The sequence below is a fragment of the Molothrus aeneus genome, chromosome Z, assembly GCF_037042795.1.
Source record: "Molothrus aeneus isolate 106 chromosome Z, BPBGC_Maene_1.0, whole genome shotgun sequence".
Taxonomy (NCBI): Eukaryota; Metazoa; Chordata; class Aves; order Passeriformes; family Icteridae; genus Molothrus; species Molothrus aeneus.
The window spans coordinates 60,149,286-60,175,608 of record NC_089680.1 but is presented as its reverse complement, the minus strand read 5'-3'; the positions used below and the strand labels follow the sequence as shown (position 1 = coordinate 60,175,608).

The window sequence follows — 26,323 nt, the reverse complement described above, 5'->3', positions numbered from 1 at the left end:
AGGTGGAGCAGCCAGTTTGTGGGTGAGCACGTGGCAGTTTAGTTCAGTGCTCCCAGGGCTGTCCTTTTTCCTTATTCAGTCCTTTGTTGTATTTGTTAAGGTTTAATAAACCTTCTAAAATTCTAAAGTGAGCAGTCATTTCTCACATACCTGACTTTAAGACTTCTAAGAAGCTTTTTCAATCTGTGCAAGAATTTTTATATGTCTGTTTATACTGTAGCATTGTCATAGCAGATGTGAGGAGAAAGCACTTGTAAATGAGTTAGTCTTTTGTAGGATGAACTTAAACCAGAACACTGAATATTTTGGACAGGCAGTTCAAAGAGCATTTGTAAAAATAAGGGAAGTATTTAGTTTCTCTTTAATATATCTTTTGTCTAGGTGTTTCTCTCTAACTGCAAACTTCAGATTACTAAAATTGTTGAGTTGATACATATTTGAAAATACCTATCTGCATAATATCTGTCTTAATCTTTAATATAATTTCTGGCTCAGTTTTTATCCCCAGTTATGCAACAGACTACGTATCTGTACAGTCTTAACAGATAAAGAAAACAATTACCTTTTGTGTTATGGTGTTATATATACTTTCTTCATTTATTTCACTTACAAACCCAACCACAGCTAATTCTAGTGAGATTTAAAGAAATTGTTTACTTTAGTTTCTTTTAGCTTGTCTTCTTATTGTTGAGTCTTTAGTCTACACGTGTTCAGCTCTTCCTGCAAACTATTAGAGTCTCTTCCCTCCAAGAAGCACAGATCCATGGGCAATTCAAATTTTGCTGTGACTGTTCTTGGATTCCAGTCAGAGCAGGGTTCTTTTTGCAGTAGTTAGAAGGGGCCAGGAGGGGCATGGCCAGGACCCTGTGATTATTCTGTTCCACCTCACATCTTGTGCAGGGGGTGGCAGGAAAGGGCCAGTCGGGTAGTACAGTGGAGCAAGTGCTGGTTTCATGTGGGGAATACTCCCGTGTTAATGGTTTGCCTGTCCTGTACACTCTGTTATTAATATTAGGGAATATCATTCCCAACCCATGACAGGTACTTAACATGGTTTACTGTGGAGGAGAGTCATGACCCTGACCTATTGTATGTTGGATGTTGAAAGGGCTGGGATCTCTTATCATAGACTGAGTGCTTTTGCTAACCTCACATCCATTCCATGCTCTGCTTCCATGCCACTTGATGTCTGATGGGTTATAGGCTGGCACCACTCTTCTAACAAAAATACTAAATATTTTGTGATTGTATCATACAGACATAACATTCACCTAATTGCTACCTTCAGAAGAAACAAAATAATCCAATATCCCAAGTAACAGTTAAGTGCATCATTTACAGAATTATTATTTCCCCCTTAACAGTTCCAAGTGCTCAGTTAGTGAAATTTGATGCCCTAATGGAGGTTTTGAATATGTGGCTTTTTCAAACTAGAGTATAGGCCATTGTTGGCAATTGCTGAAAATACTCTTATCATTTTATTTTCTGTGTCCTAAAGAAAACAAAGGGATTTTAAAAAGCTGTTTTCTTGTTACAGGGTTCATCCAAAGAGGTCAGCTATGACTTCTTAAAATTCAGAAAAATTTTAAGTAAGCAGCCATTTAAACAGCTATGCAGCTGTATTTTTTCAGACATATTTATATGTCTGAGAAAATAACTGTAAAAGCAATTTTAATTTTTTTTTTCATTTTACATGTAGTTTGTCCCTTTACCTCAAAGATTTGTGATCTTTCTGAAGTCATTCTCCTCACCCATATTATTATGCTCTGGCATATTCTTTGCACATACATGAATGCTGCAACTTTGCACTTACTAGAGGCAATAAAATGAGAGGAAAAGTGTCAGAACTGAACAGTCTTGACTGTCAAATATAAACTTCTCTAGCATTCATGGCTATTGCTCTAATCGTTGATGCCAAACATTGAAATAATTTTCTTTCCCTGAATGTTTTTACTGGCCAGGATGCATAGAGGAGTAGAGTGCTCAGTCATAATCATGCTCCAGCAAGGCTGGAAATGTTCCCTTTGAGCTGCCAATCATTAGGCCAGCCAAAGTGAAGACAAGCACATTGACAAGTGAGAATGGTAATAATTTATTTTCTACTGATGGGTGGTGACAAATCATTTTTTGAAGCTGCTATTCTGAGTCTACATGAAGAAAGACAGAGATGGCCCTAGATGAGGCTCTTCACACCTCATTTAGCCCAAATGTAGCCACTTGGGTGGTGAATCAGTTCAAAGTATCAGCCCAGGCATTTCCTCACAAAATTTGTGTGCTGTCAAAACGTGTATTGAAACAAAAGAAAGATTAAAATGCAGTCATGTGAGAAATTCAGGAATATAATTTCCATCACATAACTCCAGGTACAGAAAAGAGATTAGAAGAAGAAATAAGTAAAATATTAAGGGTGCTTTCAGTAGGGGTAGATTTTAAAGATGTTAATTAATAAAAATAGCATGAGGATTTATCAAAGCTTGGGCATGCCCCCGTCAATTTTCAGCTGACAAGTCAAATTAATTCATGTGCTTCCTACCAGTGCATAACACACTACATATCTTACTTAAATTTACTTTTGCCAAGACCCACTGATGTGCTTAGTGTCTGACACCCCATGCTATTTCAGAATCCAGGTGGATATTTTATTTTAAAGGATATAGCAAACCTGGCCCATTAATTTTATCAATTATATAATTTTTTTATTTCTGTAGGAAAAAAAATTAAAATACTGTTAAGGTCTGACTCTAAGGATGCTGTGTACATTTTAATCTGCTCATTTTTTTAGGTATGATTTTTGTTCCTGTCTGTATTTAAAGTCAAATATTCTCTTAAGCAGAGGTTCTTGAATCCTCTGAATTGAAGCTAGGCATTGCTTCAATTGTTGTGGGGGTTCACACTTTCTTTTCATATTGTCCACTACCCTGGAGGAAGCAAAAAGAGAAGAAACAAGCAGAGGGGCAAAGTTCCTTTTATCTTCAGGAAAGTTGTAAAGTAGGCATCGCTCCCGCCTGGCTTGTGCTGGAACAAAACCTCCCTATCCTTTGCCTAACCATGCAAAAAAATAATTTGTACTTAAACAAGCAAGGATTTTATATTGCAAGATACGTAAATAACAAAATTATGGTTTTCCTGTCATACTTACAAAAAATTGTTCTGCTTAGTCTACTAAGATAATATTTTATTTGCTCAGAGCAAGTCAAAGGGTCTCATGTCTTTTAGTATGGTTTAAGTAATCTCAAATAAAATGACCAAATGCATATTTGATTATGTATGTACAAATTGTATTTATTTCTCTTCTTATTTCTCTTAAAATTATAACTTACTTGAGAAAATGCAAATCAGAGAGGTAGAACTGGAACTATTATGGCTTTTAGATAGCCTTGACCTGCCTCTTTGTTGGGAGGTTTGTGTACAAAATAGCTAAGTTTGATGATGGTTTATTATCATATTGTGCAAGACAGTATATAACATTTGATGTGCCAGGGAATCGGTGGGAAGCATTAATGATGTCAGTAAATTTGATATAAATTTATATACTGAGAATACAATGGTTGAACAGTAAAAACATAACATTACCTTTCAATATACAGATATATTTTGACATAAAGTATATATAGTTTGTTTATACTAGATTATAGCTTTTGTAGGTTTCCTGGTTTTGTTTCAAATTTTTACTGCAGCTAATGCAAAAATAATATGAAAAGAGTGTACCCTGTATGGAGCTCTGTTCTTCTGGCGTATTGCACTAATATTGGAAATACAATAGTGAGTTTTTCTGAATAATTCATAATACCAGGCACTTGAATAACTGTCTTTTATTTGGTATTGTTTTGTCCACCAAAGTAACATGAAGGATAGCCTTTCTGCATAAACCCCAAGATCACTCTTTTTACCAGCTATCAACCAGTTTATAACTAACTAAGCATTTATTTATTAGTTCTTAATGGTAAGGTCCACAAGATGACTACACACGAGAGAAAAATCTGTAACACCAACTTTCTAATTAATCTTTGGGAGGATTCAAGGAGGTCTTTGTATTTCTGTAAACACTGGAATTTATGTAGGCTGATAGCTAAAATTTCAGCTGAGTTTCGTTTTTTCAGATCTGTAGCTCTTTTTGTGTTACATTCTTAGCCTTCTGTTTGTAAACATACACAAAAGAATATGTGTAGAGAGGGAGACAGGCCTAACTTTTTGCCGTTTGCCCCTTGAGCATTTGGAGAAAAGACTGAAGAGAAAGAGAGGGGAAAAGAAAAAAGAGGAATGTCAAGGGTAGCAGTTTGATGGCTGGGGCTTTGATCAACCTAGTCTTGTGGAATGTATCTCTGCCCATGATGGGAGTAGGATGAGATTATCTGTAAGATGCCTTCTGACCCAAACCATTATATGAGTTTGTGAATTTCAAACATGGATGGATTGAGGAGGAGGAAATGACAAAGTAGACATCCCATAGGAAATCAGCAATCATATAGTTGGCAGACAATGAAGAGTGAAAATCCTACAAAATAGTTCAAATAATTTACTCTGTATGCTACCCTATTTTGTCTGAAAAGACAGAATCTTCTAGCAGTGCCCGGACATGCTAGGTGGTACCTCTCTTTTTGCTCAGGCTGGACAGAGAGCCCTTGCTGCTGGAATACAGACTCTCAAGAGCCAGGAAAGATGGACAAAACTTCTGACCTCTCACAATACTGATGTACTGAGATTCCTAATAAAATATTCCTCCTTTGAAATTGAGTTCTGGAAATGAATCTCTGCCTCACCAGCTTCACCTGCTGCTGAAACACTGCCCGGTTGCAGAGGAGCTCACCTGACACGGTGACCAGGAGGAATGGGGAAGCCAGAGCAAACATCTCTTCAGTGATCCTTTTAACAACAGAGTAAAATTGCCACAAATGGTCTTTATGAAAGTAATGCCTCTTTGTTTCTAATGAAACCATTTGCAGCAAAGAGAACAAATAGAGCACAAGGAAAAAACTGAGCTGAAGGATTATTTTGTTCCTTTGCATCTTCAGTGAAAACCAGAATATAGTTTAGAAGACTGTGAACAATGGGCCACTGTAATCTTTCTGTTTCTTGTTTTTGCAGTCTGCAAATAGGGATACATTTCTCTATGTGGCTGTTTTGAGAATAAGGCATTAAAAAATCAGGTGCATGGGTTTATTGTGCTACTGGAAATCTCCATACAGAGGACCAAAAACTGCATTTCCAGTTCTCTTAAAAGGAGGCAGTTTGGGTTATTTTTGACCAGACCCTGATTTTCTGAGTTCATCAAAGACGAAAGACATATATTTCCTCTTCCCATTTTCATATATCAGTGTAGCTTTGCCCTTACCTGTGTACAAGCCTTCTTTCTTTTCCAAACTGACTGAGTTTGTCAGTCTTCTGTTAACCATCTTAGGTACATGCTTTACTTCTATACCCTTGGAGATCTATGAGTTTTGACCTCTTTTGAATAGGTTCTTTTTGTAGAAGGCTTTCCTTACCCCTCCTGCAGGTGGTGTTCCCACAGAGAGTTTTCCCTTGTTTCATCAGACCATGGGAGGGAGCCTTTGTACCCTTGCATGTCATAAAATGTCAGTAAGAGCTTCCATACTGCATTTCTGCATCCTTAAAGGAAGCTACAGATTGACTTGCTCATGTTCACTGAACATGCATGGAGGAAAATGCCAAGCTTTGCCAAGTCTCCCTTTTTTAGTCATAGAAAGCTGTAACACAGCTTCATATTTACTAGTTTGCTAGAGCTACATCTAAAATTTGAAAAAAAATTAGTAAATATAATTAGCAAATGATATACAGTTCCACAAAGGTTGAAAATAGGTAGGGATACCTACATATATTTAGGCTGAGTTTGAGGATCACACACTGGAGCAAGTGCCCAAAGATGCTGTGGAGTTTCTGTGCATAGAGGAATTCAGGATTCTCTGAACAAGGACCTGAGCAAACCAACATAGTTACAGCTGGTTTTAGTGCAGGGCTAGATGACTTCTATACATCCCTTCCAACTCTGATGGTGAATAGCACTTAATGAGTTCAGGCTCTAATGGACAATGTTTGCATACATTTTGAGCTTTAACCTATGGAACGTGGCTGAAGACTGGGCTGTAATACTTGTGAAAGTCCATTGGTCCAGTTCTCAAAATGACAATAAAGAGCTTTAGCAGACAAGTAATCTTGCATCATAGTGACATCCTTGGAGGAATAAAGGGAGCAGGGAGCAGTCATCTTAATAAGATTGAGAAAGTGCAATGCTGTTGATAAACCTGAGAAACACCAAAGCTATTTGAGATCAGAAGATAGATAGTGATTTCAAGTTCTCAAGAACTTGAAATTGTGTAGTCTGAAAGAAGGGCAGTTAGTGGGATATTCAATACAGAAATATTGAAGGTGCATCCCAGTGCACTGGACAAAGCTCCAGTATTGTAGTGCCTTGGCTGGCCAAAAGGCAGTCATGTCTGAAAGAGATTAAATAGAGTGACTAAAAACACATAAAGGTGGATGCTTGTGCTTCAGCCTGGTTTTGACTAATAGGAACACAGGTCTTGTCCCCTTCTAATAGCATCAATTAAATCAGATATAAGGAAATGCCACTTGCATCAATTGATAAATTGGAAAGTTACTATTTCAATTTTAAAAATGTACTACAATATTTGGCACATGAAATTTTATGAAGATTGACTATTTTATGCACAAGTTTGGGCTAAAGATGGATACAACACAGTAATATTCAATTTGAATTAAAAGGCAGCCACTGTGCCATCTTTAAGCTTTAATTCTTACCTGAACTTCAATTCGATTTTTCACCAGAACCTCGTTGTCTGATTTAAAGTACCATGCAGATATGTTATAGAAACTTCATTTAAATATATATTTAATTAAAAATCTTTTATGATTTTAATGAGCCTTCAAAGTCTTTTGATGAGCAGTCAGTGTAATTATGGTATTTAAAATTATTGGATAAATGCATACTTTACAATCTACCTTCCTTGCAACTATGTTTTCATGCTGGATATTTTTAACATGAAGAATTGTTTCACCTTCTGTCAGTTTATCCTCCTCTTCCTTCCACAAAAATGTTTTATCTCTGAAATAAAATTAAATCTGCATGATACTTCTTGTATTGAATAATATTGCAATAGCACAGTTAAAAATCAATCTAAGAGATGAAAATTATTTTGATTTTGCTAGAGAAGTAACAAAATTGATAATTTGTTATGCACAAGTAAATTACAGACTAGCTCTGTCCTATATGTGTTGTCTCTTTTGTGCTTGAGAAAATTACCTGCAAAATTGCTGCAGAAGATGTGTTGTGCTAGGTATTGTGCTATCAGCAATCTGCTTCACTACCACAACATAAAGAAAGAGAGAGGCTCAGCAAATTTAGAAAAATAAAGAGTCCATAGAACTAGCAGTTAAAAGGGAAAAAAATGGGCTTTTTAATACATCATGTGCTTTATCACACAACCTGCCTGAAGACCATTAACTGTCACATGCTGAGCCTTGCAATTCATTGTTCAGAAGCAGGACACATTAAGTCCTAATAAATTGTTGTTTCTTTGCTTTTTTCCTCTGGGTGTGTGTTTGTATGTGGTTTTTATTAATGAAAACTGAGCTCATAGTAAGTTGAGTCTTTAATACAGGATAGGTAAGCTAGTATAAGCATAATGAGCCCAAAGAAGGGAGCAAACAGCAATATTGTTTCTCAGGACCACAAAACAGTCAAATGTCTTTTCCTAACTGAGAGGGTAGTTCAGGTAAAAAAATACTTGACTATAGCATAAGGTGTCAACAACTCCCATGCAGTGACTTGATCTCCTTGGGCATGTAAATAGCTGGCCATGAGGTAGTCATTCCTGACAGCAACGTTTTTAGTGTCTCACCCAGGAAAGGGTGTTAGAAGGTTGCAGCTTTCACCAGCAGTCAGTACAAGCCCTGGTTTGTGTCAGCAGTGCTAGGTTCAGAAATTCTCCTCTTCCTTTTGCAGAAGAACATGAAAATTTATTCTGTTCTGTTTAATTAGTCTTGTTTCATTCACTGCCCACCTTTTAAGTGCAAGAGAAATGTCACTTGCACTCACGTTTTGCAAGGAGATACATGTGCAATAGCGTATGTGTACTGTCATCTTTGTATCTTATGTGTGTACTGTCATATGGAAAAGCTTAAGATATTTTAATTTCTGTCTGTTCAACTGGACTTTTCTTCTAGGTATTTAAACTTTTATTTTGAGCATTATTTATTACAAGTCAAATAGTCTTGTTTTCAGATTTCTACACAACTTTCCAGAAGGTGCCCATTCTGTTTTGCTATGCACTACTATGTAGTGTAGTAGTACCAAATGGAGTTCTAAATGTGTTACTAGAACTTCTGTGGTTGTTTGTTCTTTGGGTTTATATTTTTACATTGAAACATACTTAAATTTTTTAATACAGTTTTGCCATAAGCCCTTTAAATTGTTTTTTTCTTTGACTTTTGTAAAAAATTATTATGAGTTACTCATTTCCATAGTTGATATGTCTGTCTAGCAAACATAGATTTTTACAAGATTAACAGCTTTATGATCTGCAATACCATTTACAGATACTGAGACTATTAATCCAGACACAGTTTTCTTCTGGCATAAACAAACAGTCTGTGCTGATTCATATAATTTTTTTTGTTTGACCTACCTTTCTGTGCACATAGGTTTTGTTCCTTTTATCTTCATCTCTTCTTTTCTGGCGGGGGGGATTTCAGCTAGTTCCATGAAGTTGTAAAATGCTTTCAGTCTTAAAAATATTTTCATATTTGAAATAATTGTATAATTTACTTTTCCTATCTACTTATATTTCCATCCATTTAATATATTCCTCCAAGATAAATACTCTTCTCACTCTCTGTTCTAAGACTTATCTGTTTGTGATTTATATATTTATTAACCCTTTGCTTTATCTTTGGATATTATTTAATCCAAATAATCCAAGTATTATTTAATCCAGTGTTCTAGTTTTAAATTTTTTTAATTACTTACTTAGCCCAGCCATAGCCCAGTCTTGGGAGATCAGTCTGTTGAATAGATGCCTTGGTGATGCTGTATTGTGCAAGGAGTTGCACATCAATATTCACACATCTCTGCATGTGTAAATATTCCTAGTTTACAAATTTTCAAGATAGATCTGTGTGTAAATCTGGCAGCTTTGCCAAAAATAAAGGAACTGCTTAAGAGTGTCTGTTTCGATGTCTCTGCCTTTTCCATATTTTGTGCCATCAGTGATGCTGTCTCTTCTGGCTTCTCACAGCTGACAGTCAAATTCACAGAATTTACAGCAGTAGTAGCAGATGTGAGAAGGAGAGAAGGTTATTTTTGGTTGGCACAAACATGGGCAAAACTTATACAATGTATAAATGTGCATGTATATGTAAACATTTCCTCTCCTATACTTGTCTGTTTTCTGCAGCACTGCAGTTGGGTTTTAAACATCAGTATGCCCACATCGGAAAAAGAGAATAGAGATGTTAAATGTTGGTTGGGAGGGACTATTTAAGCTAGAAAATGTAGGTATGCTGTTTATTTAACCACAATTTGAATAAGTTTAGGATAGAAATGAGACAGACCTGTAACCATTTTGTGCTTGACCTGTGTGACATCTCACTCTTAGACAAAAGGGAGTACCCAAGATTTGTAGATTCTTGTGGTCAAAAGAAGTTATAAAAGTCAGAGAGTACACAAAAACTCAACAAATTTTATTATAAGTTATAAGCTTGTCATGGAGAATGGAGGGCAATCAATCAATCAATCAATCAGTTCCAGTGTCAGTCTAGCCAACAGAAAGGCCAGGGACATGTGGCATGCATCCAGGCTTGGTGGAGGTACATTCTTACAGCTTTTCCCCACCCTAAGGATAGCTGTCTCACTTCCTACGCAAATTAGTTACCACGCACAGTCCATTCTTTCAGATCTTTCTGGAAATGGGTTGGAGGGCCTTGGGAGTCTTGGGTGGCCTCATTTTCCCCCTGCAGTCTGCCCACATCTTGGCCTCATTCTTGTGGTTTTGCTGTGCTGTGTCGTACTTACCTTCAGGAACCAGAACAAGGACATGTGTCTTGGATAAGTGCTGCCCTACCTTTGCATGGCCTTCATCTGCAGCCACATCTTTTTCTTTCTCATGGTGGCTCCGTAGCCATCTGGCAATTGGTGCTGGAGCTCCTTATCTTCTGGGATTCTACAACTTGTCAAAAGTCCTTATGATCATAAGAATCTTGAATAGCTGTTACAAGCATATCATCTCTTCTTCAGAAGTAACCCGCTCACTAAGAAATGCTGTAATTAGACAAAAAGTAATACTTTTACACAGTGTCCACTTCTATTTTCATGGTTTCAGCCATATCTGTGACTGATTTACATACTTAGAAATCAGAAAATCTGCTGCTTAGGATGAAAGAGACATTCCAGGTGCCAGCTGCAGCAGACACAGTAGGTTTTATGGTCCTAAGATTTTTTGTAATTTCCAAATATGTCAAGCTCGTTAAAAATACTGAATAATTAAAACTATTCCACCTTTTCAACTGTTTAGTCTTTTAATATTTTATCCTAGAATAAAGTGCACATGATGCTCTAAAATGCTGTTTACTTTGAGCAGAAATTTAGAGAAAATTAGAATTCAAAAGAGAAACATTGCACTAACTTTGGCTTATTTATTGTAATATCCCTAATTTCTTTATTTCTTTGACTGTTCTTTATGCAGGAATTATTCTTTTTGTGAAAGCACAGAGCATTGTGCTGATTTCTGATCTTTAGAAGTACAAAGTACATTACCAGGAGTTCAAATATTTCAATGAAGTATTATGGGCTTTATCTTCTTGATATCTCAGACCTATCCTAGTCAGTGTCAATCTAATGCTGTTGCTTAGTGCCATGTTCTCCTGAAATGTGTGAGCAGCTGCAAAGAAGTTAACATTCCCGTTTAAAATGCTGAAAATGGGATTAAATAATACTTCTTTTCCAGATATTTTAGGCTCCACCTGTCTGCTTTTTTCTTTTTTTTTTTGGCCTTTTTTTTTTTTCCTTAATGTTCAAAAATGCCTGATTAGTATCTGGATTGTCAACAAAGCCTCTAACTTGGACTTCTGAAGAATGGACTTCGCACCATTCTCCATCATTTATCATCAGTCCTGGTTAACTGGGGATGTCCCAGATGACTGGAGGCTGACCAATGTGATGCCCATCCAATAAAAGGGTGAGACCTGAGGATCTACAGGCCTGTCAGCCTGACTTCAGTGTCCAGCAAGGTTATGGAGCAGATAATCTTGAATGCCATCATGCAGCACCTACAGGACAACCATGGAATCAGGTGCAGCCAGCACAGGTTTAGAAAATTCAGGTCCTACCTGACCAGCCTAATCTCCTTTTATGACCAGGTAGCCTGCTTAGTGAATGAAAAGAGGCTGTGGAAGTTGTGTACCTGGACTTCAGCAGAGTCTTTGATACTGTCTCCCACAGCATTCTCCTGGAGAATCTGGCAGCCTGTGGCTTGGGCAAGTGCACACTTCACTGGATTAAGAACTGGCTGGAAGGCTGGGCCCAGAGCATGGGGGTGAATGGTGCTGCAGTTGGTGGTCAGTCACTACTGGGAATCCCCAAGGCTCAGTATGGGTTCCAGCCCTGCTTAATGTCTTTATTGCTGGTGTGGGTGAGGGGATTGAGTGTACCCTCAGTAAGTTGCAGACAGCACTAAGCTGGGCAGGAGTGTTGATCTGCTGGAGCATGGGCAGCCTCTGCAGAGTGATCTGGACAGGCCAGGCCAAGGGGCCGAGGCCGGCGCTGTGAGGTTCGATAAGGCCAGACCTGGCTCCTGCACTTGGATCACATCAACCCCATGCAGTGCCACAGGCTGGGGGAGGAGTGGCTGGAGAGTGGCCCAGGAGGAAAGGACCTGGAGATGCTGATTGACAGCTGGCTGAACGTGAGAGAGTGTGCCCAGGTGGCCAAGAAGGCCAATGGCATCCTGGTCTTTATCAGAAATTGTGTGGCCAGCAGGACCAGGGCACTGATTGTCCACCTGTGTGTCCAAAAAGGGCAGCAGAGCTGGTGAAGGGTCTAGGAAGCAGATTATATAAGAAGGGTCACAGTTTGGATGAAAGAGCTGGGTTTGTTTAGACTGGACAAAAGGAGGCTCATGGGAAACTTTATCACTCTCTATAATAGTCTGAAAGGATGGTGTAGCAAGGTTGGTGTTAGGCTCTTCTCCCAGTCAGCTAACGACAGGACAAGAGGAAATGGCCTCAAACTGCACTGTGGTTGGTTCAGTTTGGACATCAGGAAGAATTTCTTCATTGAGGGAGTTGTTAGACATTGGAATGGACTGCCCAGGGAAGTGGTAGAGTCACCACCCCAGATGGTGTTCAAGAAAGGACTAAATGTGGCACTTAGTGCTATGGTTTAGCTCACATGGTGGTGTTCAGTCAAAGTTTACACTTGATGATCCAGAGGTCTTTTCCAACATTAATGTTTCTATGAGTCTATTATTTTGATACACTTGACAGATAAATGATATTCCTGTAATAAGAGGATTTCTGAGATTTAGAAACATGTTCCCAACCTTTTCCAAGATGAAATCCAAACCTTTTAAAATTCATCACGCAGAGAGACAAAGGCAGGAGCCTAGCAGGTGGGGACTTCACCAGTAGGTAAGAGACCCTTTCTCTGTCACTTCCATGTCAAAGAAGATATAACCATCCCACAGTCATTCTTTCTCCTGTATTAAGGAAGTAGTCAAATCCTCACTCTATCAATTTATTGCAGCATGATGGTGTCATGTACACTTTCCTTTGCTCTCCCCATATCTCTGACCAAAGCTGCAGTGGTCCTGGCTGGCAAAGGCCAAACTGTTAAACTTTCTGAAGGTACTTTCTAGATTTTTGACTATGAAATGTGTTTTCCTCTTGAAAATCATGTAAAAAAATGTTCACCAAATTGGATTTCAGTCAGTAGAAGTTGTAAACACAATTTTTTGATGAGTTTCCTGGTTGCAGATATGCCACCAGGTTTTGGTTGTCACAACCCTAACAGATTAATAAAAAATAATGTAACAGCCCAATTCATTTTGTAGTTATTAAGTAGAAGAAAATTCTTCAATCTCTGCTTTCACTAGGAAAGCAAATATTACAATTTAAATTATTCTACTCAGTTAATTTGAAAACTAGAGCCTTATGATTTTTTAAACAAGATTTTAAGTATTTTTTTCTTACTATTTTTAAAGCAAAACTGTAGTATTTAACTTTCTAAAGAATGGAGGAGTGGAAAAAATTACAGTAAATATGAGATATATTAAGATATATGAGATGTATTGTTTCATTATGTCATATTTCTGTTTAATCATTCCCATATTTAGAAACTGCTCTAAATAAAGTATCTTGAAATATAGTAAAAACTATTTACAGTTAAAAGATTTCCATGTGTATACATTTTGAGTAAATTAATCAGCATGATTTTTAAAATGTATTTAATACACAGCATTATGAAGTTAACTTTCTATAGATGCTTTCCATAAGTTCACTTTTCCATTCCAGAGCTCAGCATGCTGTTCTGGAAAGTCACCAGTCTTAACCCTCTTTGTAGTGGGTTAAAAACAAATGAAATTCACCTTTGCTTATTCATCTTTTTTCTTCCAGTTAATAACAGTTTAAGGAGTGGCTTTGGACTAAGCAGAGAAAGTAAAGGTCTTTGCCAATTCATTCGGGAGTGCTGTTTTTTCTAGTGCTCTCCCTTTACACTTGGTTGCAAGGTGTCAAGTCTGCATGATGAATTTCCAGAACTGTCAGTTATCATTTCACCTACCTTTCTCTTAGCTTTTGTAGCTTTCTCCTTTCTGGATGTAAATATTAGTTACACTGATGTAAGCAATATCATCTTTCTTGGAATGAACTGGGAAAAATTGCTAGTTTTTCAGTTCCTAACAGAAACAAACTCTTTCTGTAAAAGATGGCAGTTCAGCAGTGAAGGACCTGAATGACCAATAGTGATTCACTGTGGACAGAGAATCTGTTTGTCTATCTCCATCTCCTCTCTGGTTTTTTTTAGTATGCTAGTCTGAAATTTATTTATTGGGCTTGTAGATTTTTATCTACAGATTATTTTGCTCTTCTTTGGGATGGTATCTCTGCTTCAATCAGTTGTTGCATTTTCAGTCTGTCCCTGGGAATCTTCAGGAAGAGTGAGACAGGATGATGCAAACAGGTACCAATTTTTGAAAATTAAATAAGAAGCATCTGCTAAATTTCTGAGCTTGTTGAAATAAATATTTTTGCTCCTCAAAAAAACTGGGGTATTCGGGCTGCAGGTCCAACAGCAATGGGCATGAAAGGACAAGATTTTTTAGCTACCATCATTTGCTTAAATTTGAGTAAAACCATTTGTTACCAATACAAGTCAGCTTCCTGGTTCCCCTAAGTGTCCTTCCTTACATGGCACATTTTTTTCTGCAAGTTATGAACTGAGTGAAGTCCTTCCAAAAGGAAGAAAATGAGTATTTGTTAAAATTTCAATGTATTAAGAAGGGGATTATAATACAGCCATTATAATCTTACGTTTTTAAAATATTGATCTTTTTATGCTATTGTAGTAGCCTCTCCTTAAAAAATGGAGAAAGTTTCTTGTTGACAAAATATGAATTTTTTATACTGTTAAGCCTCAACGCTGTCAGATTATCAAATATAGTTTCTCAGCAGATATATCTTGTATTTGTATTTACAGAACATACATATGCCACAGTAACCATATTTGAAAGTTTAATCCTTTAAAATATTTACATTGGGTTTTCAACATCCATAATGGAAAGGCTTTGTAAATTGAAATAAAAAGGTGACGTATAAACAGAGGGAACAAGTAGCTTATCATGTGAAGAGCAGGGTATTTTTATTAGATGCATTTCTATCGTGTAATCATAGGCAGGTAAGTTGTATGCATTTCCCAAATGAATATATCTTTGGCACGCTAATTATAACATACTTCCTTGTTTGATATGCTTGAAAAATTAAATTAAGTCTCAAAATAATTAAATTCAATCCACAATAACCGAGTTATTTTAAATTACTGAAAAGATGTAATCCTTTGAGTACTTACCTCCAAGCACTTAGCTTAGACATAGTGTTACTGACCCCATCCTTCCATAAAATCAGCCCTCTTGAATGCCTACTTCATTGCTCTGTTACTTGCATGGGTATAGGCATGTATGTATGTATATATAGGTATAAAAAATTATGTTCTATGCATATGTATTTGAAATATATGCATTTGCACAATTAGTGCATTTGCACATTTCTTAGTTCAGAATGTCAGATAAGCAACTTCATGCATGCAGTAGATGTTACAGGCCTAGTCTAAAGAAGAAAAAAATGGGAACCTCCCAGCATGCTTTTTACTGGTACACTGAGAATTTTTCTCTGCGTCTCTGCAAACAGATTTAACTTCTTTACTTTCTACAATTCAATAAAGAGAAACAAAAGCATTACAAAAAATTGTTATGTGTAGCGATTTATATAAATGGATACATTGATGCTATTTATAAGCAAGGAGAGCACAAGAGCACAATCAATACATTGCTAAGGAAACCTGAGCTGAAATCACTTGATCTTCCTGAGTTACGGAATACTTCCTCCTTGCACTCTGTTAGCTTGTGGATGTGCAAGCCAACACTTCCTTTCTTGCTTCTTATTTATGAGGAGAAACAGAAGCTCTCCCCTCTGACCTCATGATCTAAGGTGTAAGCTGACCAGCAGAAAACCAGTGATTCCTGAATTTATCTGTGCTGATGTGTTTTGCTTTATCTATCTGAAAAATACACTACTTTTTTTCCCCCTTGATTAGCCACATGCAATACAGAAAGGAACAGTATACAGAGAAAAGTGTTTAAGTGATTTACATCATGTTCACACAGTGTGTCACCTACATTGTTTGATATTTCAGCATATTCTGAAAATATATTTATTTTTAATTATCTACATTCACAAGTTATTATTGGCTTGAAAATTTTTGGTTCTACCCTAAAGATTACAAAGGTGATGGCATTCTATTCTAAATATGTGCTTTCTTTTAAATATCAATAGTATACTAAAATTGGGCATTCTGGACACTTGAATTCACCTTTTTATGTTTAAGTGAACTCTAAGCAAAATGTAGGTGGTGGTATAATGGATTGCTGCAAATAATTCCAATATCCTTTTAAAATGCTGATTTTATTTAATATTCCTAGATATATCAGACTGAAATAAAACATATACCACCTCTTTTGGTATATGTTTTGGTATTCAAGAGGCAGAGATGACTTGGGAGTCTGACTGATTAGAAGCCGATTTATTTGGCCCAACATGGTGTTTATATAGGACCTCTTAAGACCACAATCATCCAACGACCTGTTGCCTTCTTGGGAAGGCCGCGGTGACCTGGTTTCAGAGTCCAGCACGGCAATCCCCTCCTGGGATCCTTCGGGGCCAATAACGGACGCTAACACCAATGTGGTGGATGGTTAAAGGCGTTTATTGAGGGGTCTCAAGGGTATTTATGGACTAAGGGGTTTCTCTACGTCAGAAAGGGGTTTGGCTATACTTTCTAGGGCTAGTATGGAGTGGAAAGTTACTGGCATGCATAGGACAGGGGGGCTACACGTTTGGCTACATTCCAAGGGTGATCCTTATCTATGGGGAGAGGGACAGAAGGATTCCTGTAATTTTCCGTCACAGCCCGAAATCTTCCGAACTCCTGTCCCTTTCCTATCACACGACCTTAAACATTACCTCATATGGTAATATACTGGTCTTGCTGACCAATAATATCACAGTTCACCGTATATGGATATCCCTCCTTTCCTTTACCTGAGTTACTTTTTGCTAAACTTGGCACTGGTCATGTGCTAACACTTCCTGCTCCTTTTGTCCTGTGTTTCATCTTAAATCCTGTTTCCACAACCTGTATCCACAACCTCCGAATTTGAAATTTTTTTTTCTAAGAGCTATGTTACTAATGATTTGAAACAACAGAAGTGTGCAAGTTGGTTGTTCAATTGATGAACCTTGCATTTTGACAGTAATTCCTGATGGTAATTTTATTCATATTCACATTACTTGAACTGGCTAATTAGATTTGTGTCAATTACTATTGCCAGAACAATTGTCACATAGTTTTGATATGCTAGTAAAAAGATCTATTTTTGACAAAATTTTTACTAGTAAACGTTGGCTTTTTCCACTTAAACACAAACAGCTAGTTTCTCATCCCATTTAGAAAAATAAACATGTGTTACAGCCTTCTTCCTTACAGTCCAGTAAGTCTTTTAAAAAACTGTATTATCCCAGACTTAAAGCAAAAACTGGAAAAATTTCTCAATTAATAAGGGACCAGATGCTGATCAAGCTCATTTCATAGATCTTTAATTCATGGATGCTGTTAAGTGAATACACATCATTGGATCTGCATAAATGCTTGAAAAATAGATTGCTTTTGGAAAAAATGAAAATGTATTAGGATAACCTCCTATAAGGTGAACACTAGAGAACATCCAGACTGGATGATATTGAAGATTTTTACCAATGCTAGTGTCTAAGATTAAATGAAATATGCTGAGAGGTATGAAATCACTATCTTCAAAAAGAATCTGCTGATTTATTGTTAAACTTCCATTAGCCAATAACTGGTTTGAATGCACTTCATTTAGCATTTTCGGTTATTGTCCTTGTCTTAGGCTAAGACGATTTTATGGTGCAGAGACTCTGAAATTTACCTCCCTTCTCCCTGTCTACTGATAAGGAGAGACAAATGCAAAAAAGATGTAAGTGAAAAAAATAACATTTTACTAAAAGAAAACAGCAACAACAAAGAAGACAACAAAACCCTAGATACACAGGTGCTGGTTCCTCTGAGAACAAAGAAAACAAGATGGCTGCTACCTAGGCAGCTCATGTGCCGCAGAGGACAAACACAAGATGGTAGAGAGGCTCTCCTGGCTAAACCTTCCCCTCTGGAAGAAAAAACCCCCAGGAATGCAGGGGGCTAATGGAATGATTCTGGTGGGAGATGGGATGTGCTGGTGTTGTCTGAGGCAGGTCCTGGCCTGCAGTGCCAGTTTTCACTGTTCCCTCTGTGTGATAGTGGGGTGCATCTCTGGGATGTCACTCCTACTTCCTGCCCACTGCTGGATTCCCTTACAGCTCAGCCAGACTCGGCTGGTTTCTGGGATACAAAGTAGATGGGGTTGACTGATGAAGTGATTAAAAAATGGTTTATTGCAAAATCAGTCTCATGGAAGGGCGAGATTGTAAGGTTGTTACATCCATTCATGCTATCACATCAGAAGCTGTACGTACATCAGAAGGCATTATAATTTTACATTGTTTTACATTTTACAACGTCTTTTATAAATATTTATCCAATCAGCTACTTCCACAAAGCTCGGTAGCATCTTCATAAACCAATTGTTAATTGCTGCATTTTACATGATTTGCTGCAATGCCTCTCTTTTTATCCCATCATATAACCCTACAGAAACTTATTGCTGTATCTTCTACTTTTTACTAACTCTATAACAAGTTCTATTGCTAAACTTTAAAATTTTCTACTATCTTGTTTAACATATTTATTCACTTATATGAGGCATATTTCTACTTAAAACATATTTCTATGAATATGAATTGAACTATGAATCTTTATTCTTATTTTGTGTCAGTTTCACTATTCCATTCTGAACCTTCAAACCTTCTCCAAGGTCTTAGGTCAAACACTGTATCCATGGTAGTCTTTGGTAAACACAGATCACATTGTTTGAAGGTTCCACCACCCATTGTGTTCAGCATGGTTTCTAACAATCCATTGCACTGTTTGGCTTTCCCAAGGGCTCATGGGTGATGGGGAATGTGATACAGCAATTTTATTTCAAATATTCTGCTACCTTATCAGAGTTTTATATTTGTTTAGAGGGAGACTTCCAAACTAAACTCCCTGACAAGTATGAAACAGCGCAAGCTTTCTTGCTGAGGGTAGTAGATATACCATGGAGGAGTTCCAGAAGAAGGCAAAAACCTGGTGCCTCTCTGGCATTGACCCCCTCACCACAGCAGACAAACAGCTGGACTGGAGCCTCTTGGTGTTCTTTTTTTCCCTGGCTCAGCTCCCCAAGGCTTGGGGCTGGAATGGGGCAGCCCGGCTCCAGCCATCCCACTCCTGCAGTCTTGGACCACCAGCTGTTCAGTTCACCTCAAGGCAGATGAAAGATTGCTGCTGCAGCTTCTCCAAGCCAGAGGAGGGAAAAATTTTTTTGCCTGGGCCAACAAACCCAAACTGCACAGTGCCATGGAATGCTTGGGCAGTGAGGCTTCAAAAATGCCCACCAAAAGCCCAAAGCTCCCTCCTCCCCAGTCCCACACGCTACCAATCCAAGGCTTTAAAGATACAGTAATTATTTTTGGACATAAAGCAGAGGACCATGGAAGAGGCTATCATTATAAATCAATCCAAGACACCTCCCTAGAAGTCTCCATCTGACTCCAGATCTGTTGTAGACTGTACAGAGGAGACAGAGCAAAACCAGCAAGGAGAATATGGTGTCCTGTCGTGCCTATGCACACAACCTCAGGATTAGGCCAGGTGGGAGTTGTGTGGCAGAAGAAATACAGACGAGAACAACGAGGATGTCCAAAAAATAGACAACTTTAATAACGAGCAAAAATAACAAAGGAAGCAAAAGCTGTGCACTGTATGGGATAATCCTTGAAGATAAGACAATGGGGTGAACTCAACAATATATCTGAGGGCAGAGAGCCAATCATCAGCGGGAACTAAAAACATAACCATGTATGGAAAATGTATGTAACCAATCAGAAACAAGAACTAGAAACATTGCCTAATATGGAATAGCAACATTAACATAATAACTCCCATGATTCCATGCTTCTCACCATAACCCTACTAGATGTTTCATTTCTTAATATCCCACATCCCCAAAGCCTTAAGTTGATGCCTCCATTATTGATGAAGGCTAACTTCCTATCCATCCCAACCAGTTGAACTCCTACTGTGTCCATAGCATCCAGAGGGAATTCAGCTTTCTCAAGAAGTGACGTGTTGGACCTGAAGGAGGTGAAAGGCAAAAGGAAAAATCATCTTCTCCACTTCCCCCCGTAGGCTGTGTGTGATTATTAATAAACCCCCAGGCACAGCAACCCAGATCAGGACAGGCAAACAACAATGAATACATTTACCAAATGATCTTCGTTGCCTTTGATGTTATCATTCTATAAACTGGTAACACAAACTGTATCAACTGTATCTTGGTTCCTCTCCCTGATCTGAAGAACAGCAATATCATGGGCAGATCCTTCCACATACTTGGACGCATATACAAGGTTAGGTGCCACAATGCCATGATCAGACCAAGCAGTGTGGTAACCAGGGAGTTCTGTACCCAATATAGAAATTATTTGGTCGAAGTTGTTATTTTTTCACTTCCTCTCTTGATCTCCTTTTAGCTTGGTGCCAAATATGTCTTAGTTTAAGGAAATTTTACAGGGCAGAGATTGTGCAATAACTTCCCTCCCCTTAGTCATCTACCTATACCCTCTACCAATGAGAAGAGACAAATGCAAAGAGGTATGTGAAAAAGAAAAAGCAGTTTACTAAAAGAAAACAGCAGGAAATATAGAGGCAAACACTTAAGCCCTCACCCACAAATGCAGAGGAGGTCCCTCGAATTGTTCCGGGGAACACAGACAAAATGGCATCAATTCCACTCTCTGCGCCATATGGCCAAGACTGGGCACAAAGGCAACAACACACCAAATGAGCTCCAAAACTGCCTTCTGTCCCAGGCAACAATGGAAGCGGTGAAAAATAGAACCTAGAAAACATATTTTTCTCCTAAAGGAGTCAGTGCTGTTGAAATACTGGAGGAAATTTCTCAGGAGATGTAGGGCCAACCCCCTCAGCAGCTGGAAACTTGTGGAGAGGCTCCAACTCTTGATGACAGGCAGCTGTCCTGAGCAGCAGCAGTGGAAAGTCCAGAGAAAGAAACATCTCCCCGGGCTCCAAAAGTGGTGGTTGCTATAGCAACCGTGGCAAGGGTCGCTGTCTGTCATTTTTTTTTCATTGTTTCCTGGGAAGCCACAGCTAGCAACCTGTCAGAGCGCCCCATTTTCTGACGTTCTCAAGAGTCTGGAAAGGATGAAACAGAGAGCTCCACGTGTCTTTTCCCATCACCCCTCCCTTTTCCGTAAACTGGGGTAAAACACAAAGGTTCTGCTTCTAACTTTGGGTGTTAAAGACATAGTAAACTACCTTGCACAGATTGATGTAGAGAAGATATGGAATACATGATTTTGGGTCACCCAAATATGCTACATAATGCTACACTCTACCTCCTATCTCTGTAACTATGACAGTCCTTCTAAGCAAACAGCTCCTCCAGGTAAAAACATGCAACAAATCAAATTAATTAAAATTAATTAGTTCAGCTCATGTAGTAGTGTTTCTAAATAATGCTGACGACCATAAATTCAAATTAAGGCATGTACAACTTCTTCCTAGATTTGAAGAGAAGATATACATTACCAAAAGGAAAAGGGGAAACCAGTCACCCTGTTAAACACCATTCACTGGGGAGGCTTGCAAAAGTGATTGCACTGAAGGCTCATACAGCCAGATTTTATATCATAAACCAGAGAATGAAGCAGACAGAGCAATTAATTGTACCTAATGCTAATATGCACATAAGGTTAAGTATGATAGCAGTCACATATGAGTGGAGTAATAGGAAGCTAATTATGGCAAAACCTTGACCATAGGCATTCAGTGCTTATAATTTTATTCGTAGTATGCTTTGCTTGTTCAGATACTCCTTCAGGCAGTAATTTGGGTTGTCAGATTCAGTTTTCAAGGTAAAGGTGTGAAGTATATATGCTAATTTATGTATGGTCTTTGAACATATTTTTTCCTAATTGTTTTTTAACAATGAGATTGTGCTAACAGAGCTCTTGCTCCTTCTGGTTTTAGTAAGCTTTAAAATAGATACAAAGCAAACACCATGCTCTAGTGCCAAAATTAGCTGTTCTCTTCTTCCAAATATAAGGTAATGAAATATAGTCAATCCACCATTCTGTAGTATATGTGATTTATTCACCAATCTAAACTTGTATATGGCTTCTCATTTTTGCAGTATGAATGAGGACCTAAGAAGTGTGGGGACAGGACTAAAGTATTGCTCCTGACAGTTTCCTAAAAGCAAAAGTCCTTGTTTGGCTCATTTTTTACATCTACTTTTCTGCATCATTCTATGGCTTATTTATAACCTATTAGTTTTAATACTTGATTAATATGATTTCTAGTTGTAGTATTGGTGTTTTACCTTTTGTCTTCAAGTGGTCTGAACTGGGAGCCTACACTCTATTATCTACTTAGAAGAGAATGAGATTAATATTAAAGGGATATCAAACTCTTAAAATATCCACAGAGCTTGTAAAAGAAGAGACCATTGTGTGGGCGTAATTGCAGTGATACAAAGTTTACCTGGCTACATATCAGCACTCTTACTGCTTTTTTTATCCTGATTTTCTTTAACAAAATACTGCATGACTTGTAAGGTTTTATATTTGACTACTACTACTAAAAAAATAAGCATCTTCACAGTCCTTCACTTTTACAGTTCTAGTGACATTAGCTCTTAATCCTAAACTAGAAATGAGTATTCACATGGGGAAGGAAGAATCTGATGTAATCTATTTTTGGTTAGATTGTTATACTTGATGGTTAAAGAAGCAAAAGAGTCAGTCAGTTTAGTAGTATTTTGTAAAATAGTACTGTCAATGCCAGAGAATTATAACAACTCACATTAAATATTTGGGTTGGACTTCATGTGGTCATATTTCACTGCAAACTTAGAGAGTATTGAGAGCATCTGCTTAACTTCCAAAATGTTTGTTAGCTCTTCCACTTTTTCTCTGCAAGTTTTACAAGGTTTCCACCTCTACTAATGTGTGTGTGACACATAAAATGGAAAAAAAAATGTACTGTTGCAGTAAATATAAGATTTTGTAGTAGCTTTGACAACTTGTGTCAATTGCCTCATGCCCATGCCAAGTGGGGGTTGTATTTTGCATGATTCAGTAATCTCAACTGGAGTAACCATGGCTGGGGAGGGCAATGAATTGATAAAAACAAGTTCTGTATTTTTTTACTTGTTCTAAAGACTAGTTTAAAACACATTAAGAATTGATAAAATGTTTTTTCTTTCAGGTGGGAGATGAAAGAAGATGCAGATCTTGAAGATGAGGAGAACATTATGGTGGAACACTTAAGAAATGTTTATTTGACACAAAGGACTCCTGTCTCAGAGGATAAAGAAGAACAATTACCTTGACAGGTTTTGGGTAGCACCTTTCTTCTGTATTCAACAAGATTAAGTTAATGTCATAACTCACAGCACTAGAAAGCTCAGAAATATCTATCTTGAGTAAAAAGTTTTAAATTAGAGAGTGTTCCCTTGTTATTGTCTGGTCACCCTATCCAGAAAGCAATTGTTCACATATGCATAAGGTGAGGAACAGTATAGGAAAATGTCAATGTCAAAAACAAGGAGGTTGTATCTCAGTACTGCAGAAGCCAAAACCTGAATGACAAACTAAGAATTGTTTCAAAAATACAAGATTCACTCTGAAAATAATGCAATTTTAGACACAAGCTAAGCAAATGTTTCTGGTTTCCATTCACCACTTTGGAGTTGGAGTCAGCCTACCCTCAGTTTGTGTAACTCATGGACCTTTTCCTTGCTTTGGTGCTTGTTTATTACATCACAAAATACATGAAAGGGAAAGGTATAGACTATATAGTTACAGTCCTTTTTGAGTTGCTCCAGGATGAGTATGCTTGGCCATTGTTCCAAATCAAAAATGCATCAGCATTACTGCGTTCACAAATACTTACTTAACATCCAGTGTATTTTATGGTTTAAAAAACACATAATAGAGAAATTTTATAAGTTTTGAGAAGCATCTTTTTATTTAAAATAATTATTTGCATGCAGTGCTCACAGGATTATCTTAAAAGTGAATTGAGTAAACAATAAATAATTTTTTAAAGAAATACAGTAAAATTTCATATTCAAAGTAATCCTGGTTTGATATTCAAAATTTTCTGAATATTATTTATTTTTCTGAATACTAAATATTTTTCTTACACACTGGTTAAAACTATCAACATTTTTAATACAGAAGGTCTGCTTAGTATCTCTTTAGCAGTACAGAAATAATACATAATTTTTCTGTAAGTTTCTTTCTTTAGAAGTCCAATGGAGCTACTTTTTCTACCTGATGAAGGACTCTGTCAGGATCTTGCTAAGGGCGCAATTTGAGCAGAGTTATTTGTGTTCCCAGCATATCTTCACACATATGCTATTATGGACATAACTTAGACTACTTCAGTAGGATGAAGGCATGTTTTTTTCCCCTAAAGGTTTCAGCAACATCATGGGTAACCATGTTACTAATGCTGATTTAAGGTCTTACCTGAAATGCTGTTTTTTCTCCTCTTAATTGCTCTTTTTTCTTTTCATATAAAACATCAGACCATTTATAATTAAAATGTGGACAATTGCATCTTACAAATCTTCAAAGATCCTGTTACAACACTGCAACACAAAAGGGCTGTGAGGCACTGTAGCTTAGAAAATGCTAAAAACATTATTTAAAAAATGAAGCAGACATTTTCGTCTGCTGCCAGTGTAGTAATTTCAGATCATAAAGGAAGTGATGAAATGTGAAAACCATTTATTTTTGCCTTGTATTTCACCTTTAAAGATTAGTGGTGGACGTCAGGTTTAAAACATGTCTATGGGATCTTCCATGAAAGCAGGTTTGGTATTTTGACAAATGAGGCACACACATTCCAAGCCATACAAATAATGTGTCAGTGTACATGGAAACTGGAGTTCAGAATATTCTCTGCTATTTTATCAAAATCTATTATACATAATTAACTTTTTGTATAGTCACATAAACTGCCTATGTGATGAAACTGATTGAAATACTTCTTGTGAAAATGCTCCCCTTCTGGGAAATACCTACTCTGAAGAGGATAAATTTTGCAAGTGAATAAGCTAATTGAGAATAAAACCCATCACTTACACTTAAGTGGGAATATCCATACAGTCACTTCCCTGGTCCTGTTGGTCACACAATTTCGGATAAAGGCCAAGATGCCATTGGCCTTCTCAGCTACTTGGGCAGACTCTGGTTCATATTCAGCTGGTTGTTGACTAGTAGCTTTTCTGCAGTGCCGTTTTCCAGTCACTCTGCCCCACACCTGTGGCATTGATTTGAGTTGTTGTGACCCAAGTACAAGTGTTGATCCTCATTCCACTGGCCTCAGCCCACTGATCACCACCTCAGCTTGTCCAGATCCATTGTAAAGCCTTCCAACTCTCCAACAGGTCAACATTCCTGCTCAATTTGGTGTCATCTGTAAGCTGACTGAAGATGCCCTCTAGTCCCTGGTCCAAATAAAGATAAAAACAATTTGATAAAGATATTAAGCAGTATTGTCTTCAATACTGAGCCTTGGGGAATCCCACTTCTGACTGGCCAATGACTAACATGCATAAGAACATAACAGCATAAAAGCTGAACCTTTGCACAGTATTTTATTTGTATGCTTTTCCTATCCAAACCTACATGTGCATCTTTTATGATGTCTGAGTGCAAACAAATGTGTATTTTAAATTCTACTTGACCCACAATCCTTACTGAGAAATATCAGAGCTGAGAAATATCATACTGAGAAATACCAGATTATTCCTCTTTGGTCTTGCTGGCAATGTGTCCATTCCAAATAACCTTTAGGGTATAACAGGGACAATATTGGCAATATTGGCAATATTACTTAATGCTGAATACACACTTCTACAACATTCATATTTATTCAATAAAATTACAGTAATAATAAGAATTGTACAACTTGCTAAGTAACAAGATTGCTAAGTAACATGCCATTAATTTATCAAGACTGTTTGCTTTAGATGTAAACACTTAATTGAAAATTGAAAGGACTGTTTTTCTACTATGTACATGTATTCCATAGATGCTTGTGTGTAAAATTAGGAACACTTTTGTAACTGTAAGACTGCTGCTTTCTTTGGCTTTTCTTCAGAAAACAATAGTTCTATATTCTTTAAAAAGTTCTGCTGATTCTAATATTGATTTAAGATTAAATTAATTTTTAAGAATGATGCAATGTCCTGGCTCTTTGACACTACTTATTGATCCAGGAATGTCTCACATGTATGTTTATCCTAAATAAATGAAAGCAACAGAAGTCAGA

The 26,323-nt window shown here is 37.4% G+C and overlaps 1 protein-coding gene across 1 annotated transcript in view; it reads left to right on the top strand.

The window, feature by feature from the left end:
• KIAA0825 (KIAA0825 ortholog) overlaps window positions 1-26,323 on the top strand; it is a 232,924-nt gene extending 206,601 nt beyond the window's left edge. The window contains exon 20 of the mRNA XM_066568658.1: window positions 23,246-26,323. Coding sequence (XP_066424755.1) covers window positions 23,246-23,369 — 124 coding nt within the window. The 3' untranslated portion in view covers window positions 23,370-26,323. The remainder of the gene's footprint in view (window positions 1-23,245) is intronic.